This window comes from Spermophilus citellus, assembly GCF_964194105.1.
Source record: "Spermophilus citellus genome assembly, chromosome: 15".
NCBI classification, from domain to species: domain Eukaryota; kingdom Metazoa; phylum Chordata; class Mammalia; order Rodentia; family Sciuridae; genus Spermophilus; species Spermophilus citellus.
Genome location: NC_138195.1, coordinates 82,925,590 through 82,939,827, shown reverse-complemented (window position 1 = coordinate 82,939,827; position 14,238 = coordinate 82,925,590). Strand labels below are relative to the sequence as shown.

Sequence of the window (14,238 nt, the reverse complement as noted above, 5' to 3'; positions counted from 1 at the left end):
ACGGAAGAAAGAATAAACTCCTACAAAAGTAGTATCTCTATCTCTCACTAGAATAAAGTTAATACAAACTTGAAGTATATTCTGATGGATTAAGATATATATATGGAAAAAAAAGATATATATATGGTAAGCCCTACAACCAATACTAGAAAAGAAGCTTTTTAAAAATTAAAATCTTTGCAGATATTATCAAGTTAAAATGAGATCATGTATTAGTTAGATAAAAATGAGGTCACATTAATCTACTACTAGGTTAATATGCCCTAAGTCCAGTGACTGGTGTCCTCATAAGAAAACCATGTTTAGACAGAAGCTAAGACTGGAATGTGGCAGCTACAATCAGAGAAAGTTCAGGATTTTCTGGCATCCACCACATGCGGGAAAAAGCAAAGAGCTTTCCTGTAGAGCCTTTGAAGGAGCATCGCCCTGCTGATAACTTGATTTAACACTTTTGGCCTCTAGAACTAGATGGTAAATTTCTGTCGTTTTAAGCCACAAAGTTTGTAGTAACTTGTTACTATAAACTTAGGAAGCTAAAAACATTTCATTTAAAACAGCATACAAAACCCAACCAACTAGAAATTATTCTAACAAAATAATTATTGGTACTGCACACCACTAAAGAACATTTTCTATAAATATTCTGGGAGTACTCACTGTCCTCATTCAACATGCTTAGTTGACCAAGGGTTTATACTCCTAAGTAAATAGCTTAGAGGCACTGGTGTTAAAAACAATAAAGACTAAATAAAAACGTTTATACTATAAGTGCTCAAGATTGCAAAAGTTGACAAAAATTCAATACCCAACCACGGAAAAACAGAAATTAGTAAAAGGATCTATGTTCAAATGGTAGGGTTTTTCATATGGGGCAACAATCTGCCAACAACCCTACATTTCCCTAACCCATTCACTCTTCCTCCTAAATGATTATTTCATACTGAACCCAGGGTGCTTAACCATTGAACCACATCCCCAGCCCTTGTTACTTTTTATTTCGAGAGAGGGGCTCCCTAAGTTGCTGAGACTGGCTTTGAATGTGATCCTCCTGCCTCAGCTTTCCAAGCCACTGGGAATTCTACACAATATTCTTAATGTGCCTGAGTTTTGACAGAGAACTGTCTCATGGATCAGTTGTGGAATTTTCTACTTGTAATATCACATTGGTGCTCCAAAAGTTTCAAATTTTGGATTTTTGGATTAGAGATTCTCAACCTTTATTACTTTGCCTATCAATAGCTTCTGATAATTTCATTCTCTTTTGAAATGCTACTGGCCTCAAATAGAACACTCTCCAGGTTTTCTTGCTAAATAATTAATGGTTCATTCTCAGTGTCCTTTTCTAGTTATTTCTCATCTCTCTGACAAGAAAATTAGTGTGTTCGGATTCTGAAACTGCTGAATCCAGATGACTATTTAATATATCTTCTAGGATGCATAACAAACATTGTAAATTAAATGTGTCCAAAACTGAGCTTCTAACTAGGAATGGAACTGCCACGTGACCCAGTGCACCACTCCTTGGTATTTATCCCAAAGAATTAAAGCCATCATACTATAGTGACACATGCATATTCATGTTTATACCACATTTCACAATAGCCAAACAATGGAATCAGCCTAGGTGTCCATCAGCAGATGAATAGATAAAGAAAATGTAGTATAGATACACATGTGGAGTTTTATTTAACCATAAAGAAGAATAAAATTATGTCATTTGCAGGTAAATGGCTGGAACTTGAGACCATTAAATTAAGCAAAATAAGCCACACTAAGAAATATCAAGGGTTACATATTTCTCTCACATGTAGAAGATAAAGAGGAAAAAGCAAAGAAAGCTGGAATTGAAGGAATCTCATGAAACCTGACAGGAGACCAGGAGAGTAAAGAAACCAGAGGAAGGGAGGAGGGAAGGAAAAGGGGAATGATATTGGCCAAGTTATATTGTTATATTTTTATATGTACAAATATGTAACAACAAATCCCACCATTATGTATAATTATAATGCACCAACAAAATATGTGGAAAATGTATATATAAATAAAACTGAGCTTCTAACCTTTCCCTTTTTTCTGAAATCTGAATTAACCACAATTCCATTATTTTGGTTATATTCATCTCTCACTCCTTTCTTTCTCATCTGCTCCATATACAACCACTTAGTGTATCCAACCCATGTTGGTTCCACCAACCAACTCTCATCACCCTCCCATTGCCTCCTTGATCCCAGATACCACCATCTCTTTCTTAGATTATTACAATCCTCCTAAATCATCTTGCTGCTTCTGCTTTTACATCAAAATCACAACACAACAGCCAGAATGCTCTAGCCCAAACCTAAAATCACAACACAGCAGCCAGAATGCTCCAGCCCAAACCTAAATCAGACAATGTCATACCTCTGCTCAGAACCTTTGGTGGTCACCCATGTGCTGTGGTTTAGATATAAAGTGTTTCCCAAAAAACTCAAATATTAAAAACATGATACCCAATGTAGCAGTGTTCAGAGGTGAAATGATTATATAATGAGAGCTGTAATCTAACTGGCGGATTATATACTTGATAGATTTGTAATTGGAATGTATTACTTGGCAGTAACTATAAGCAGGTGGAGCATAAATGGAAGAGGTAGGTCACTGGGGTCATGACCACAGGAATTGTATTTTGTCACCTTCCCTTCCCTTTCCTCTCTTTCCCTCACCTTTCTGGATGTTGTCCTCCACTATGCCCTCATCTTGGCTCAAAGAAATACAGTCAGAGACTGAAACTTTGAAACCAAGATCCCAAAATAAATTTTTCCTCCTCTAAATTGTTCTTGTCAGTTGTTTTTATCACAGCAACAAAAAGCTGACTAAACACATCATGTCAAAATAAAAGCCTTATAAGGACCACCAAGACCCAACATAGTAGGTTCCCAATTACCTAAGGTCATTTCCTACCACTTCCCTCACTCTACTTTAAGATATTTTTCTACACCAGCTATACTGGCCCCTTACTGTTACAGATGACAAGAACCTTCCTATTCTCAAAGCTGTTGTACTAGATGTCCCTCTTCCTAGGACACCTGACCTCCATAGGTATGGCTCACTCACTAACCCCATGCAAATTCTACTCAAATGTCTTCTCAATGAGGTCTTCTCTGGCCATTATTTAAATGCAACAACCTGAAACTTCTTATTCTCTTTCCATACTTTCTTTTTCCTCCATAGCACTTATTACCATATAAAATACATTTTACTCTGTTTTTATTATCTGCTTCTCATCATTACAACATATCTCCAAAACATAAAATATACTTTTAAAAGTCTCTGAAGAAAGTGTAATGTTAACCAATACATGAAAAATTCAAAAACAGGCAAATTAATTGGATTGTTTGCAAATATACATATGGAGAATTTTTAAAGTCTATAATAAAAAAGAAGTAATCAACCCAATATTAAAATAATGGTTACCTCTCTTTGGGATAATGGTGGGAGTTTCACCATGGAGGGACACATAAGGGCTTCCAGGGTGTCATAATGTCCTTTTTATTGGCTTAGGTGGGCAGTGTTCATTTTCTTGTGGTTCTAAAACTGTTAAATACGTGTGTGTGTGTGTGTGTGTATGTGTGTCTGTGTCTGTGTATACATATATTCATATACTCTTTCATATGTAATAGTTATCAATTTATACAATAAAGTAGGAAAAAAGTACTATAGATTTTAAATCACTTGATAAAAGTAAATCTATAGAGTTTTTTCAATTATCAATTTATAAATTTGTGATTTTAACTAGGTACTCCAAAAATCAGAAACTATCATGATGTTTATACATATAACAGTCTTTCTTGTCTGTATAAACATTTTGTACTAATTTTAATAAATCTCCCTGCTGTACTATTTTTTAACATGTGGGTGTATCCATGTGTATTTCTATTACTTCCCACATAAATATGTACTATTGCTGAGGGCCACTGCCAAGTAGGAATGACACATCGAAATTTCCTTGCCAGCGTACCCCATGTTAAATGGACTTGCCTTGGAAATTCGCTGTGACATTGCATGTGTGTTTGAGAAAGGTGACCCTGCTCAAGGGCCAGGGTGGATCCAGGATTAGGGTGTATCCTGCAGGTTTGAGGAAGTATCCCGCTCCTTGGGTTTAGGGCGTTCCCGGGTTAAGACAAGTTTAAGGTGTTCCCAGTTTAAGACAATATGGGTTTTAGGGAAGTTGGATGTTGAAGATTATTGCTGCTGGGAATAGGGCATTCCTGCTGCTTGAGTTCCCGTTAGATTCAAAAAGTATTGGAAAAGAAAGCCTCGTGGAGTAGGTGAATTGGGTGGCAGAAGAACTGGGATTTCCCCAGAATGTGTGTAGAGGCCGGTGTGAGTTCGGGAATAAAGAACTCTGTGTAGTGGCTAGTGATCTTGTGCCCAGCCAAGACATTGGCATACTATAAAATTTTAAATTATCAATCTCTTACTAAGAATATATTAGGATTACTTCCAATACAGAGTTTGACAAAGAATCAATAAAATTTTTATTTAAAACACTTCAGATACTCACTAAGCAGAGAAGTAAGAAAGAATGGCTAGCATATTCATCAGGATTTAGTGAAATGTGATTTAACTAATAACATATTGATAAAATTGTTCTATATCACTTCATGAAACTTCTGACAGCTAAATTTCTTAGAAAATCACAAAAGTTCAATAATTTGATTGGCTTTGGATAATTCAATGTAAAAATAACTCCCATTATATCAAATTAAAGACAGAATAGTTAATTTCATATAACTATGAATAGCCTCCTTATGAAAACATTTTTAAGTATATGTAATTCAAAGACTTTTTAAACGTACAGATCTAATATAGTACCACAGAGGCATTAACCTTATGTTCATTACTTATCCTTTTATTATCTTTAAAAACACAGTTGAAATTTTTTATTTTAAAAAGTTGATAATAATAATAAAGCTGCCAGTTGTAAATAATAATATTTAAAACATTCCTTATTTATTAAAACTTGAGGTTTTTCACAGAGTTAAAAAAAAATACACACACAATAGAGGAGAAGACCTACCTACACAATAGGCCAAGAAAATCTGAGGTCTCTGTTATCAGAATAAACCTTGGCATAGAGGAATAAGGACGACGTAAGTGGTCAATTGTAAATTCTATACATTCAAAAATGTTATGAGATGTCTCATTTAACAAGGTTACAAAATCCTGTCTACAATGACCCTGGAATCTAAACCCTTGCAGCAATAAGAATGTTCATTCTTTTAGTCTTTCATCGTGAAGAAATCAGACCTAACTACCCCTGAGGAATTGAGGTGGCAGCAATGACTTGTATCCTGAACTTTAATGTCTTGATTCTTTTCCAAAAGTGGCAATAAAAATGTATTTGGTCATTATATACTGAAAATGACCCTCTTTGTCAAATTATCATAAATTTGTAGCATACTATGTTAAATTTGAGAAGTCAAATCAAACACAGACTTCAATTTCAACAACTCAACTAATAAGGTTGAGTACCTTATAGTATGTATTTTGACCACATGGACAGATTTTTTGTGACATATCTGTTCAAATCTCTTGTCCATTTCTTTATTGAGTTTTCTTACATTTTCCCATTGATCTGTAGTACTTCTCTACATTTTCAAGATGACAGCCCTTTGCTGACATTATACATTTCTAAATAGATCCCAAACTGTGACTTGCATTTTTATCTTCTTAGTGATGATTTTAGATATATAAATATTGTTCATGCTATTATTTTTCTTTATGAATACCACTACTTGAATCATTTTTAATTTTTTTACCTATTGAAATGAATATACTTGCCTTTGAACCTTCTAGAATACTAACTATCTTCCACATTGAGATCTATAATTGGTCTGACATTGATTTGTGTGTATGCTATGAGGGAGAGCCCAATATTCACCTTTTCCAATTGTACATTCAATTGGCCCAGATCAAATTATTGAAAAAATTGCTCCACAGTGCCAACTTTGTCAAAGATCAAATGTCCATAAATGTACATTTGTCTATTTTCCTATTTTTATAATAATAATCTTATATTGTATGAGATTTGATAGAAGTCTTCCATGTTTGATCTTTTAGAATTTGTTTTAACTATAGTTGGCCCTACGCATTTTCAGATAAATTTTAGAATCAGTATGTTAGTTTACAAAGGAAAATTATCTGCTAAAATTTTATTAGGATTATATTAAACCTACAGATCCATTTGGGCAGAATTTATATCTCTGTAATATTGAGATTTTTCAAACAATTATCAAAATGTAGTCTCCATTTATTTAGTTCTTCTTTAATTTCTCACAATACAGGCTTATAGTTTTGTTTCTGTAAAGATCCTTCATATACATCTTTAGATTTGTTCCTTAAGTTGTTAATGTTTTCTGATGGCAACATACGTTATATTGCTTTAAAATTATTCCTGGTATACACAATTACATTTTGTTGATTTTTTATATTGATCTTTTATGCAACAACCTATTGCTCATATACCTTATGTATAATATCATATTTTACTTTAAATGCTTTTTTGCATTGCCTAGAAACTCTAATACAATGTTGAATAAAACTGGTGTTTTATTCAAAAACCCTCATCTTCTTCTCCAACCAAAAGAAAAAGCTTTCAACATTTCACTGAACATTTGCAATAGTTTTTGTGTTAGAGTGCATCTTTTACCATGTGAATTATTTGCTTCTCCTCTAGTTCACTACAATTTGTGTCATGAAAACATGTTAAATTTACCTAAATATTTTTCTACATCATTTAAAAATATTATAGGACTTTACTTCTCTATTCCTTTAATATCTTAATTAACAAGGAAACTTCACCCATGAAGTGATCTAGGCCTGGAAGGTTTCTCATTTTGTTTTGTTTTTGTTTATATGTATGATTGTTTACTTGTTTTGAAGCAAGAATTTCAATTACAGACTATTTCATTGATATGAAATTACTCCAATTTCTATCTTTTCATGTGTCATTCTGGAAAATTTTGTTTTTCATAGAAATTTGTCATGATTCATCTGATTTTTTAAATTTACTGTCTTACATCTGCTAATCATATGCTCTTAACTTCCAATGTCTATACAACCTTTAGCAATGTCCCTTTTCAATCCTGACATGTTATTTGAGTGACATCTTTGTTTTTAGGTTCTGTGTGGAATTTGTTTATTTTATATTATTTATTGTATTACTCTTTACCAACCAACATATTTGGTGATTACTGGTGACTTTATGGATTGTCTACATCATTCTACTTCATTAATTTGTGATCTAATCTCATATTGCTTTCCTTTTCCTATCTTTATTTTCTTTATCCTTACTCTGCTGTTCTTTATGTAGCTTCATAAAAAGATGTTTTGGACTACTGATCTTCAGGCTTTTAAAAGCATTTTCTAATAAATACACTCAAAAGGTATAACTCTCTCTCCCTCTTATTCGCTAAATCACATATATTTTAATGTGTTATCATTCTGTACAAAATATCTTCTAATTATTCCTTGACCAATTATTTCTAAGGAGTTTATTAATTTTTATATTAGGGTTTTTCTGATTTTTTTTGTGTATAATCACCAAGAACTCACTTTTGGGTTCATTTCACTGTGATATGTTACTCAGTAGGTTTTCAATTCTTTTTAATCTGTTGAGACTTGCGTTAAAACCCAGCATATGGTAAATTTTGGAAAACTTCCATAAGTACTTAGAAACAATGTGTATGCTGCAATTATATAGTTCTGTGCTCTCAAATATCAAAACCAAACTGTTAGTTGTGCTACTCAACCTTTGATATTTTTGTTTTTTCAATCTACTGATCTTGTGTCAATTACCAAGGGAACTGGATTAAAAATATTTTTTTTTGGATTAAAAATATTGTACCATGATTTGTTCTGTTTTATTCTGTCAACTTTTACTTTATTAATTTTAACATTGTATTATAAGGTCTACCTAAATTCAGAATTATTATATGTTCCAGGGAGACACTTGGCTCAAATTCGTTTGTCTCATTTTAGCACAGCTGTGCCAATTTTCTTTTGTTTGATTATTAGAAGACATATCTTCCTTCTATCCTTTTATTTTCAACTTTTCTAAATATCTTTATTTCAATCTTTTCTAGGAAACAGATGACTAGATTTTGTTTTTATATTCAGTTCAAAACCTGTTGGCCTTTAATTGGAATATCGTTCTCTCACTTTAGTAAACTTTGATTTCCTCACATCTATATGTAGTCATCAAGTGTTCTGTAGTTAAATGCACCACCTCACGATATACTAGTTGACACACCTACTGTTCCTTTTCCATGTCTTTCTTGCCTTCTTCCAATTCCATGGAGAACTGGTCACCATCCTCATTTTCCCATCTATTCCCTTGCTAGATATACAAAGATGCCCTTTTATGCTGGTTGTTACTTAATAATAAAATCTCAAACCCTTACCTATTAATATGTAATATTAGTTTATCAATTCCCATGTTATATGAGGATTTGAGGTTTTCACACCCACTCATCTCTCTTCCTGAAATACATGCCATCATTTTCATGCATTTGAATTATATGTGTATTTGAGCTTCTATTATTATCAGACTTTTGTAAAATAATTATTTAAATTTATGCTTTTTTATTTCTCTATATTCTATCAAGTATCTAGGACTATTTTTCTTCTACTTCAATAGCATTTATTTTATTTATTATTTCCTTTACTCCCGATCAGCTATACTCAAATTCTCTAGGTTCTTGTTTTCTAAAAATGTTTTTATCTCACTTATTTTTTAAAAGTATATTTCACTGGGTATAATTATAGGCTGGTGATTATTTTCTTTCAACCATCTAAAAATATCATGCCTTCTTGATTTCATGCTTTCAGTTAAGAAATCAGTTGTTAGTATTGCCCCTAAGAGAGGGAACATGCCTTTTCCCCCTAGCTGCTTTTAAATTTTTTTCTTCCTGTTTTCAGCAGCTTTACCATGATATCTCTTAAGTTTCTTTGTACTTATTCCCTTGGTTTCCACAGAATTCTTCAATCTGTAGCTTGATATCTTCTGTCATGTCTGAGAAACTCTTATTTATTTCCCAAAAGAAAAAGTCTAATAATCCTATCTATTTTTTTCAAATAATATAGAAATCTAGGTATATTTTTGAAAGTAGAGGTAGCAGAAGACATCACAGCTTAGTGGAAAACTGTTCTTCCTTTAAACATATAAAGTAATTTTATGCTAGAAGTTCAAAAGAATGTATACTGTCTTAAAATATTCATTTCCCAGATTTTACAAAGGGAAATAAATACAATAATTCTATAATAAATTCTATATTAAAGTTTGTATACTCATAAAATCAATAAATGAATAATAAATTAACAATATTTCAGACATAAAGAGAATGCTATATATATAAATAGGCAATTTATTAAACAAGAATCAAATGACTACATAAAATAACACTATTCATATCAGTAATTGGAGAAATGCACATTACAATATCAGTAAGATATTACTCATACCTACCACATTGACAAAAGTAAAAATCCTGATAGTTGTATTGGTGACAACATGAAAACACAAAGACTCTCATACCCTGTTGTTGGAAGTATACATTACCACAATCACCTGAAAAGTAATTCAGCAACATGCAGTCAAGTTGAGGGTGTTAATACCCTCAGACACAGCAATTTCACTTTTCAGTGTATACCCTAAAGAAACTATTGCACCGGTCACAGGAAGAACAGAAGACATATATTGCAGCATTGTTGATAACAACAAAAAAGGAAAATTGAACCAAATATCATAAGCTTTTTACTTCAGAGGAAATTAGATGATGAAACAGAAGAAATATTTTTAAATTTGCGAATATCAATAAAATGTGAGTTCAAAGAAGAACAAATCCTAGGAAAAATTCTATCAGAGCTCAGTTACAGTGTTAAATAAAATTCCTCATCTAAAATTAACATGATATAAGCACTTATCAGTATAAGTAATGCACGAAAAATGGTATTTCTGTGGGATTAGAAATCATCTTAAAGTGAATCATTTATATAAATGATGGCTACACAGAAAGTTATTTATGTATTTTATGTTATTGCTACATAATAACATGTTGTTAGTTGGTATAAATATGGAAAAAAATCCAAGATTTCTGTGAAAATAATTGTTACATGCCACCACAACACAAATATGAAATACAACAAACACCAAATCTTCTCCTTACCATGCTTCTGCCCCATCTACTCACCAAGTCTTAGGGTTAACTTCATACTTATAAAGGTCATCTACCAATCCATATTTGTTGCCTGGCAATGCTTTATAGCCTCCATGAACATAAATGGACTTAGTTATCTCATCATACACACTTGTATGCCCATATCCACCTTGCACAATAGCGCCTTTTGTTTCTGGAACAAGCCAAGTGTTTGACGCTATAATGGAAAGAAAATAAACCATAGGTGTTTAAAAATACAATTCATATATCACCAAAACTATCAACAAGTTAGTTTTAGTGACACATTTTTATGAGTAAATACTGTATACTTAATAGTCATTTAGTATTAGTATTATACAAATCAACAAGTTAGTTTTAATGACACATTTTTATGAGTAAATACTGCATACTTAATAGTTATTTAGTATTACTTAATAGTCATGAAATGTATTAAAAATGTGCTAAGTGCTACATTAGATACTAAGTAACACTAAAGCTGAGTAACACTTGTCCTTCGGTAGAGAAATTTATACTCTGAAATACTGAAAATATGAATTTCTGTGTGCAAGAGAAAAGGGAAATTTGTCACATTTGAAAAAATTATCATAAATTGCATCTTTATTCTTCTACACATTTTTGGATTCAAATATAAGCCTAAATAAACTATTTAGCAAGTATTTTATGAGAGCCTACTATGTGACTAACTTTTAATTAGTCACTAATATTACAAAAATAAAAATTATATGACCACTGTCCTTAACTAAAATTTACTCAGCAAATTTTCAACAAATGCTGGTCCTAAAACTAAATTTCCAAGGCTCTTGACAACTGTGTTATTGTTAGGATCCACCAATTTAAGTAACAATAAGAGATTAGAAGACAAAGGAAGAAACATCTTCTTCTTTTGTCTCTAGAAGCAATAAGAGACAGATGGCAAACAGAAGTAATGGCAGTGTTGGCTTCATAACACTGAGTAGGGGTATTTCCAGCTTAGGGACAAAAGTGGCACTTGCAGTAGCTCAGGAGCTGATGTGATCACAGGCTCCAGCCTTGCTGTATTTCAGCTTCTAGATTTCCAGGTGATCCCACTGCCTTGGGTATCCTTAGCCCTTCTAGCATCTGTGTAGTAAATTCTCTACATTAAATTCCACTCTACTTGCTGTATTTAGCAAAGGCACTCACTCCCTATTGCTGGTTCATTTATAGAGATAACCATATGCAAGGCATACTTATAAGAACATGCAGATAAAAAGCATGTAGTTTGTTGGCCTTAGAAAATTTAGATGATAAAGAGCAACTATAAAGAAATCTGTCATTTGTTTTTTTGTTTGGCTGTTTTGGGATTTTGGTACCAGGGATTGAACTCGGGTGCTTAACCACTGAGCAACAACCCCAGGCCTTTTTTGTATTTTATTTAGAGACAGAGTCTCACTGAGTTGCTTAGGGCCTTGCTAAGTTGTTGAGCCTGGTTTTGAACTTGCAATCCTCCTGTCTCAGCCTCAACTGCTAGGATTACAGGCATGTGCCACCACACTGGGCTGTCATTTGTTTTTAAATGTACAACCCAGACCACAACTGTATCATACCTCTATCTTGTCACCTAAACTTTGACATCCTAGAGAGTTCACTGAAAATACCCAAACTAATAAAAAATGAAAATGATGGTTAAAAACTCTTCACGTTTACAAAATTCTAAGGTAGTGAAGAAAGTGATTCTTCACTGGCTATAAAAAATATGAAGTATCAAAAGGAATCATTAAAGCCAATTGTGCTTTACAGAATTTGATTAATATTCTTTAGCCACTTGTTAAATGTTCACATATGCCTAAAATAAGTTTTTCATATTCTTGCTTGTTCTTTTTCTTAATATTTATTTTTTAGTTGTAGTTGGACACAATACCTTTATGTTATTTATTTATTTTTATGTGGTGCTGAGGATCAAACCCAGGGCCTTGCATGTGCTCTACTTCTGAGCCATAACCCCAGCGCATCTTGATTGATCTCTTTTTAAAAAGAAAGATAAACTGGCTTTGTAACAAAAATATTGAATAAAAAGTTATAAATGTAAAAGTGAAAAAAATAACGTTTGCCCCAGCCCACTTTGTAGAGTTATTTTTCACCATCTTATATATTCTGTATGTTCACAAGTGATAGTTCTAAACATTTTAGTATATACACATTTTAGTACAAAACACATACAGGATATATATATATATATATATATATATATATATATATATATATACACACACATACACACACACACAAACACACACACACACACACACACATATATATTTGTGTCTCCCAAAATATTTTTTGGTGGTTACTCTTTACTTAAAACATTTGAGGAATCTGTCCACACCCTTTCTTACATTTTTAGCAGCTAAATTTCATTATATTGGTAATGTGTAACTTATTTAAATAACTATTTGGGTTCTCAATTTGCTCTTAAAAAACAATAATGTAATAACCAACTTTGTAATCATCAGCAGCTTCATTATCTAAGACAGCATGTCCTATCTCTCAGAAAGTGCACCACTGTCTCATTTAATAAAAATTCTTTGAGGGGTGTATCATTGCTATTCCTTTTTATTTGAGAAAATCTAGAATAAGAAAAATTAATTAATAAATCAAAAGAAGTCAACATATGGGGCATTGCTCCTCCACACAGACCATATAAATAGCGTTGAGTGACAATCAAAGGAGAATTCTAAAAGGTATAAAGAGGAAAGCACACTGGCCAGTGACTCCAGGTCTAGAGGAAGTGTATCTCCTGACCTCCCCCAAAGGAAGAAGATGCCCAGGTTCAACATTCTCCCACCTCAATCATGAAGCAGAAGGTAACTCTGGTAGGATTATATCTCCCTAGATGGAACAAGAATCCCATGGACAACACCAGATGATCCTATCAGCCCCAGAGACCTCACAAACACTACTTACATTAAACAGAAGGGAGAAACAGTTCCCCATCCCCACCATGCCCAACACTGGAAAGGGAGGTCCTATCACAAGACCTACCTGTTAAATGACTTAAATTAGGCCCAAAGACTGCCAATATAAAAGCCAAAATGTTAAGGTACAATCAAAAATTGCACATCACATTAAAGACAGGAAAATCACAACTTGAATGAGAAAATACAAGGAACACTAGCACTGAGATGGCTGAATCAAATGTTGAAATCATCTGACAAGGATTTTAAAGTAATCATAATAAAAATATCCCAACAAGCAATCACAAATACTCTTGAAACATCAACAACAACAACAAAATCTCAGCAAAAAAAAGTTAAAGGAAAACTAGAATAACAAATAAAAACTAACTGGATAGGCTCAAAGGGGAGGGTGGGGGAACCCTGAAACTTGAACAGATCAAAAAGCCTTCACAGATCAATAAAATAAAATTAAAAAACAGAGAAAATCAACAACAAAAACAAGTCTTGGAGACCTTTGAGACAATAACAAATGATCAAACATTCATATCAACAGAGGAAGAGGAAGAAGAAGAGAAGAAGAAATGGGGCTAAAAGAGTATTAAAGAAATGATTGCTATAAACTTATAAAACTTATGTATAAGACATAAACCTACAGATTTAAGAAAACAAGCAAATTCTAAACAGGATAGATCTAAAGAAATCCATGACAAGATACATCTTTTTTTTTTTTTTTTGAGAGAGAGAGTGAGAGAGGAGAGAGAGAGAGAGAGAATTTTTTTTAATATTTATTTTTTAGTTCTCGGCGGACAGAACATCTTTGTTGGTATGTGGTGCTGAGGGGATCGAACCCGGGTCGCACGCATGCCAGGCAAGTGCACTACCGCTTGAGCCACATCCCCAGCCCCAAGATACATCTTAATTAAATTTCTAAACTTTAAAGACATAGGAGGAAAAAAATCTTGCAAGCATACTGAGAGAAAAGACACATTACCTATAGAGAACATCAATTTAATAATAGTGGATTTCTCATCTGAAAACATTAAGGCCTAAAAGAAGCAGCACATTTTTCAAGTATTGGGGGGGAAACTAACCATCAAGCATGA

General features: G+C 32.8%; 1 protein-coding gene across 1 annotated transcript in view; it reads right to left on the bottom strand.

Moving 5' to 3' along the window:
• ATRNL1 (attractin like 1) overlaps window positions 1-14,238 on the bottom strand; it is a 716,619-nt gene that overhangs the window by 607,469 nt on the left and 94,912 nt on the right. Inside the window, exon 9 of the mRNA XM_081268108.1 lies at window positions 10,233-10,416. Within this exon, the coding sequence (XP_081124234.1) occupies window positions 10,233-10,416 (184 nt within the window). The remainder of the gene's footprint in view (window positions 1-10,232; window positions 10,417-14,238) is intronic.